At 44.4% G+C, this 7,341-nt stretch overlaps 1 protein-coding gene across 3 annotated transcripts; it reads left to right on the top strand.

Annotated features, from left to right (window-relative positions):
• The first annotated feature begins 1,714 nt into the window (after positions 1 to 1,714).
• TSSC4 (tumor suppressing subtransferable candidate 4) lies at positions 1,715 to 7,341 on the top strand. 3 transcript variants are annotated; one of them, XM_069857855.1, is made up of 4 exons: positions 1,715 to 1,753; positions 2,192 to 2,316; positions 3,312 to 3,384; positions 5,261 to 7,341. In XM_069857855.1, the coding sequence occupies exon 4, from the start codon at positions 5,349 to 5,351 to the stop codon at positions 6,390 to 6,392; it is 1,044 nt and encodes a 347-aa protein (XP_069713956.1). In that variant the 5' UTR covers positions 1,715 to 1,753; positions 2,192 to 2,316; positions 3,312 to 3,384; positions 5,261 to 5,348; the 3' UTR covers positions 6,393 to 7,341. The 3 variants fall into 3 exon arrangements, with proteins under 3 accessions (XP_069713956.1, XP_069713958.1, XP_069713957.1); XM_069857857.1 differs by lacking the exons at positions 1,715 to 1,753; positions 3,312 to 3,384 and having other exon boundaries at positions 2,145 to 2,316; XM_069857856.1 differs by lacking the exons at positions 1,715 to 1,753; positions 2,192 to 2,316; positions 3,312 to 3,384 and adding an exon at positions 3,430 to 3,447.

Below are 7,341 nucleotides of genomic sequence, written 5' to 3'. Positions count from 1 at the left end.
GCCCACAGCACAGAAAACCTTGCCTTTTCTTTTTTCCTTAACATAGAGTAAACAAAGTAAATATTGAAGCCACTTGGGAGATGTATTGCCACTTCAAATGTAAAGTTTTCACTGAAAGAAGGGGGAGGTGAGGAAATCAAGGCATCTTTAGCCAACACCAAGAAAATGTTTTCAAACCGAGTTCCGCTTGACGCATACACAAAAAATGTTCTTCTGGGACAGAAGATGGAAACTTTTTTTTTTTTTGGATGGACAGTGGTTTTATGCCCTAAGTGACTTGGGGTTTTCTGGTTAGAAAATAAAGATGAACAAGTTCAAAACAAAACTAAATAAGATCCAGACGCTTCCTCTAAAGTGCTCCTTGCCGCCAAGTTCTGCTTTCCTGACGAGAAAAGCAGCCCTGCTGGCCGGGATGGTTCCAGCCGCTTGGGACGCGGTGTCCACTGGACCCTCCTGGCGCCAGGCGGCCCCACTCCCCTCATCCCCACACACAGGACACTGAAAAAAATGGCAAATGAACTCCCTAAGACTGGTTCTGGAGTTTTAGAAAGCAAGAGTCCTATATAAGGGCTGGGCAACATGAGGCAGCAATCTCCATCAACCCTGTGCAGCGAGGCAAGAGCTGGGACGGGATGGATTTCCCACTTACGTCCATGTCTACAAACTTCCCCAGAAATCTTGTGCATGTTCTGCTGCTTCGCAAGGTCTAATTTGAATGTTGTTATGAACTTCACAACAGTCAAATCTCTTGCTAACTTGGAGCTTTAGAACCAGCTCTGCCTGAACTTGAATTTGGGATAGGGAAAGGCTGCAAGTAGAGGTGATCACAGAAGACACATCTGTTCAGCACAGAGCGCAAGACGTTATCATCCTCACAGAATGAACAGTATCTGGAAAAAACGCTTGTGAGAATTATTTGATAAGTTTGGCTGCAGCTGTTTTGTGTGTTTAATTATCTTGTCATATAAATCTGTCTTGTATCAAGAAATAATATGCAGACAATCTCCAGACATGGATAAATGACCTGAAAGAATAAACACTCTCTTAGAGTTCCAAGAATTTATTAATATGCTTAATTATCTTGGAGGATGTAGTTGCCTTATGTCGCGAGATAACCTGAAGGGAGTCTCCAGACATGGTGGGATAACCTAAAAAAAAAATAAACATTCTTTGAGGACTTACATGGTTCTTTGCCTAAAAGTAGTATGTATACCCACTGCTTTTGTAAGATGGAATGCCTTATTTAGAAATGCCAAAATAAAAATATTATTGTCTTGGCTTCAAAGATTTTGTCCTTTTCAATATTTTACCAGTAAATAAGTGTTTCTCACACACTGTTTTAAAAAAAACCACACCGTCAGGGAGACATGCTGTCTAACTTTCAAAAAATACAATTGCTTGGGTAAAACTTTAACCCTGCTTTATCTTAAATAAAAAATCATTCCTCTTTTTGTAACAGTAACTGCCTCTTGTACCAGAGGCGGCAACGCGGCCGGACGGGACTGTACTTGTTGTCCCCACGCCCCTTCAGCCCGAGGGGACAGCGGGCGCCTACAACTCCCAGGATGCAAAGCAGCGCGACCCGCCCGCTTCCCGCCCTCCCGCGCCGCTCTGCATGCTGGGAGTTGTAGTCCTTCCGCCACTCTCCGCCGGCCGGCGGCACGCGCAGAGGACTCGATGTCCCATCGCACCCCGCGCGGGGGCTGCCGGGAGCGGCGGGAAGGCGGAGGCGCGGGGCCCGTGGCGCGGCGGGGTACGAGGCGCTTTCCTTCTTCCCCTTCCCTGCCGTGCGTGGCGCTGAGCGGGAGGGGCGGCCCTGTGTCGCCAGGGGAAGCTGTGGGGGCTGGAGGAGGGCGGCTGCACCCGGGGGTGTGGAGGCCTACGAGGCGGGAGTCGTGTGCAACAGCAGCGCGGCCTGGGGAAGGCAGCTGGGCCCGGGAGGGCGGGGGGCTGGGGCGGCCCCTGTGATGCTGGGCAGGGCCCTGGGCTCTGCCACAGGCTCCCCGTCCCGGGATCGGGGGCTCCCTGGGACCCCGGGGGCTGCTGCCCTCTCCCGCGGGCGCCATCCTGAAGGGCTGCACGGTGGTTGGCAGGGGATTGCTGGCAGGCTTTGCTGCAGCGCTGTCTCTGCGATGCGAGTGGACTCCTGGCTTGTGGTTTGGAGTGACTGGGGCCTCTGTTTTCCTCACAGGCTGCAAGAGGACACGCAGCCTGTTTGAGTAAGAACAGGATGGAAGAGTTTAGTGGGATCCTTCCCATCCAAAGAGACAACATCCTATCAGAGTTATGCTGTGATCATGTCACCGTAACAAACCTGTGAGTCTGGTGTGCCGTAAGGGTCAGTATGTTTGTCTGCTAATACTGTTAAGGCTAAAACATCTTAGGGAACATTCATGGGCAGGCTGGATGTGGCTCTGAGCAACCCGATCTAGTTAAAGATGTGCTTACTCCTGCAGGGAGGTTGGAGTAGGTGACCTGTAAAGGTCCCTTTGAAACAAAAGCATTCTATGATTCTATGAAAATATTTCCTTTCTGTGTAACTGTCCTCAGGCATGAGATACCTTGATTCACAACCTGTGATGAGCACTTATTCTGCCATCTGAAAACAGCTGTTTTGGTAGTCAGTTATGTGTGTTAATGTTTCTTTTGGCTTGTGGTCATTATTTCTGTGTGTTATAAAATCAAGCAGAAAGATGTATGAGTTTCAGATTATTATTTCCCATTTAGGGGTTACACTGAGAGCAATGTTCCCAAAAGCATTCATCAGATCCCTTTTGCCAAAGACAGCCAGACTTTACATGGAACGTAGCACCTGGCCTATTGAATTCTTCGGAAGTTTCTCTGTTTTAATGCCTAATGAAAATCTGGCCCTAGCTGTGAATATGACCTTTCTTTGAAAACAGAACTCATGGTCTTTTTTTGTAACATTTAGTACTTAGGTTCAGTGCGTGATTTATTTTGTATTTTCTCAGCTGCATTTAATTCTGTTAATTTAGTAAGGGTTTGCTGCACATTAAGATTACAGCGTTTGTTGTTTTTTAAAAAAAGAACTCTCTACTCTTATACAGAATAAAGTTAGCAGTATGAATATGGAGAATGAGTAAATATTTTGGTGCCTGCCTTATTCAGCTACATGATTGTTCTTTTGCCAGAAGAGCAGGAGTATCTGCAGACTTTTTTACTAACATGAGTTTGTGTCAGATTTAGAACTCAGTTCTGCAGCTTTGGATAATTCAGGGGAAAAGAATTATTTTAAAAACTCATTTTAAAACTACATTTCCAGTATCTTGATGGAAATGTTTGTTTTCTAGGGTGGAAGTGCTGAGGTCTTTGGTGGCTTTAAGTGACCCTCAGGAGGGGAAGCTGATTCAGTCTCAAGAGAAAGTGAGTGAGTAACAGACTTGCCGTGTCTGTTTATTGCATCGTTTCAGAAGAACCTATATTTAGGTAGTTGAGCTAATTCTATAATAGTAATGTATTAGAATTGTTTCTGTAATTCATGTTTTTGCAAGCTGAAGTGAGTGATTGCCAACTCTGTTTCTGGTTGCCTGGCAAGTGGTAGCATGATCATCAGCTGTCTTAGTTCTACAAGGTTCCCTTCAAGCAGGTGACAGAGCAAATCAGGTATTCCAGCTGTTGCTGGGAGTTGGGCTTCAATTGTCTTTTATTGACTGAAACACTAGCTCTTGCAGACCATTGGTTGCGCCCTTCCTGTGTTTCCATGCACAAGCATGGCATGTGTGATTAGTTATCTTAATCTAGGGGGATTGATGTCTTGAGCTGGCTCCTTTTATGATTCCTGGAATCTAGTAATGACATAAGAGCTTAAACCCAAGGAAGGAGTGGAGCTTGTATTTTATGCCACTTTAAAGCGATCCTGAAACTGCAGCCCTGATATTTTTATGGCTTCTCTGCCACTGACCTCCATCGGTCAGAGTGTCCTTTAATATAGTGACATATTACTCCCCTTTGAACTGCTGAAGATGGTTACTGGCTTTGTGATCTGTGGGACGGAGGGGAGCAAGACGAAGGTCTGGTGGTTGTTCCATGCTGATGGTCATATCCAAGCCTATGTGTGCAGCAAGGATAAGTGGGGAAAAATAACTGTAGCTGTTATGCCTCCACTAGTTGTTGCCTACCAAGATGACCAGGCTGGCCCATGGTCACCCTCCCACATATCAGAGCAAGCAGGCACATACAGCAGACTTACACTGACGTGATATCATACCCATAGAACAAAGAATCGGCAGTGATTCTGAAAGCAGAAGTATTAATAAGTTTTATTAATTGAAATCAGTATATATTATACTTAGATGACTTAACGATACAGAGACCATAAGTTCTGTGTGTTAGAAATAACCTTGGAGTTTTCGGGTCCCTACATGTTGGTAGGGGCTGCACCAGCAAGGCCAGGCCGAAACAACCTGCTGTGTCCCTTATTGACTGCACCACTGATGAGAGATGAAGAAGATAAGATCTGGTCCGACTGCCACCACACATGTTATCACTCTAGACCACACATGAATGGACCATAAGGGAGTGAGCGGAGCAAGCCATAGTTGGAGCTCCCTCTCAGCTGGTCTGAGACCCACCCACCAGCGTCAACATCACTTCATCCTTCACAAACCCTTATAGGATATTAATGTCAGTTTAGAATTCAGCTTATATTCTTGACTTAGAATTGTAACATTCTAGGTAATAAATTAACCGTTTAAGTGCAGTTCTGAGTCCTACTCTGTTGCCATCAGATTTGTGACATACAGACAGAACATGATGGTTATTGGGACAGGAGGTAAAGTGGCTAATGCAGTAAAGGATCATAATAACCAAAGGAAAATCTGAGGGATTAGGATGTGTTTATGTGAATTTATACAGTATGATAAATGCAGGTGTAATTTGGAGAGGTCATTGCTGTCTCTTGGAAAATGTGCAAGACGGTTATGGGGTATTCAGATTTGCTTAGAAACTTTATATTCATCTTTTAGTTACTGGATCTGCTCTAACCTTTAATGAAATTTGATGTGCAATACTATTTGTCATTTCTTTGTATTCTTGTATTGAGTCTTGCGTAAGTGTTTAATTTTAATGCACATTCATTCCTTAAACAGTTTTTTTTTCAAGCAAAATTGCTTAGGAATCCCTTAAGTACATACAGCTGCCTGTGATATTGCAGTAAAAATTATTTAGCATGGCACAGAATGATAGTCTCATACTTGGTTCTCATTTCACGGTTAACTTTTTATGCTCCTTTGTATTCTAGGCATTAAACTCGCTGGGCGTTTGGGAAACTGCATTTGCAGCTGTTCCTGGGCCTACATCAAAGACCTCAGTGGAGCAACAGTTCAAAGATGGGAGATCAGGATAAAGGTGAACCCTTTCTGGGGACAGTGGCTAGTGGTGCCACAGACTACGAAGGAGTTTTGCCCTCAGACACAGTGTCGCTCAGTGATTCTGATTCTGATGATTTGGGGTTAGCGGATGAAGCAGAAGTTGATACAATATCTCCTGAGGAGCCATCTGTAGATGAAGGAAATTACAGATCAGGGGAGGCCCCTGACTCTTCAAGCAGCCGTCATAGATCTCCTGTCCAGCCATTCCATCTGAGGGGCATGAGTTCTACGTTCTCTCTCCGAAGCCAGAGCATTTTTGATTGCCTGGAAGAGGCAGCCAAGTTGTCTGTGCCCTCACTGCCAGAAGATAATGTTGTTGATGGGAGGTTTAAACGTCCATTGCCTCCAACCACAGTTTCAAGTAACATGATTCCAGAAAGCCTAGGAAAGCAAGCCAAACCAGTGCAGGCTCCCAAAACCTCTCCTGCAGTGCCTGACTATGTGGCACACCCAGAGCGCTGGACCAAATACAGCCTAGATGGAGTTTCAGAGTCTACGGACAAGACTAACAGGGCAGTGGCCATGGAATTTCTAGAGGGTTTGAAGAGAAGAGGAGAGGAACGAAGCTCAGCTACCCAAGATAGCTACACACCATACTTCAACCAGGACCCTTCCAGCTGTGGAGCTGGGAGGATTGTCTTCACTAAACCGATAAAAAGGGGTGTTGATGGACTGGAAAAGAAAACATCATCAGGAGAGGATGATAAGAAACACATGAAAGCAGATCTGAAAGGAAAATCTCTTAAGAAGACTGATGACTTGAGGGAGGAGGATAAGGTAGAGCTGGGGCACTTAGATAGTGGAAGTGGAAAGGCAGCAGTGGAGGAGGAGGAGTGCATGATGGCAGGGTACCTGAATACAGAAGGTAAGCTTAGCACAAGGTTTAGTGTTGAAGGTGAAGAGCCGTTCGTGGAAACAGTTGGATTCCATTGCAGTAAGAAGAAGAATAGGAAAAATTTCCGACCTAAAGTAGATGATGAAGGGGAGGAGGAAGAGTCCTGAAGGATGGAGCACATTGGAGGCATCCAAGGACTTGTATTGTCTTTGGATATGTTTGGATTTTTCTCTGACTTTTTTTTTTGTGGTCTGGAAGCCATGTGATAGGTTTTTGTCTAGCAGTTTGCATCATAGCCACCAAGAACATTTTATATTGTTAGACATTAAGCTACCTAAAATACATTTCAGACTTTTTGTTCATGAGAAGTCTTGGTACAGGATAGTTGCACCCTCGCAAGTGAGAATAAGGTGTGCTTCGTTTGCTTGAGCAGCTCCTTGGGGCTTCCTCTGGAGTTGAATTAGCCTCAAGCACCAAAGAAACAGGTGTGTTGGCTAAAAGTCTGCAAGGCTTCCTACTAACCCCCAGATTTAGAGCTGTTCCCAAATCCTGTAGAATCCTGGAACAAAGATGGTAAGCTTATCACACAGAGATTTTTTAAATCAAAATAAAATCTTATGTTCCCCTAGATGTGATTTTTTTGTCCTACGGAGGAAAACCTTTATTTTTTTTTAAATGCGTCCTCTCTTTGCCATTGAGAGAGCCCAATTAAGAGTTTGGAGGGCCCAGGAGGGAGCTGGCAAAATCAATATTTTTTTAAGGTTGGCTTAATATTTACCTTATTTAGTGTTACGTGATGAAGATTTTAAAAAACATAATGTTTCCATCCTGGATACATCTAGGTGAAGGTGCACTCAGGATGGATTTAGCAAAATCTCGCCCCTTTGAATGTAGATCAGAACTCGCAACAGCTTTAGTTAAGTTGGACAGCAGCTTTTCCTCTTTTTGGTATGACATGATGTCACAATTCTTGGCCTGTACATTTGTATGTCCTATCAAGGTGATGCTGTTTCCACATTGATTCTGTGTGTGGATTTGGTGGGAATGAGTTGTTTATAGCAGATCTGAATACTTTTTTGTTCTTTAGGATTCAATAAACTTTCACTTGGAGCTTGA

This window comes from Phaenicophaeus curvirostris, chromosome 5, assembly GCF_032191515.1.
Source record: "Phaenicophaeus curvirostris isolate KB17595 chromosome 5, BPBGC_Pcur_1.0, whole genome shotgun sequence".
Taxonomy (NCBI): Eukaryota; Metazoa; Chordata; class Aves; order Cuculiformes; family Cuculidae; genus Phaenicophaeus; species Phaenicophaeus curvirostris.
The sequence above is the reverse complement of the archived record's forward strand: the minus strand, read 5'-3'. Positions and strand labels throughout refer to the sequence as shown.

Coding starts and splice junctions, on each gene's coding strand:
- TSSC4 (XM_069857855.1), top strand. CDS start 5,349: ATGGGAGATCAGGATAAAGGTGAACCCTTTCTGGGGACAGTGGCTAGT.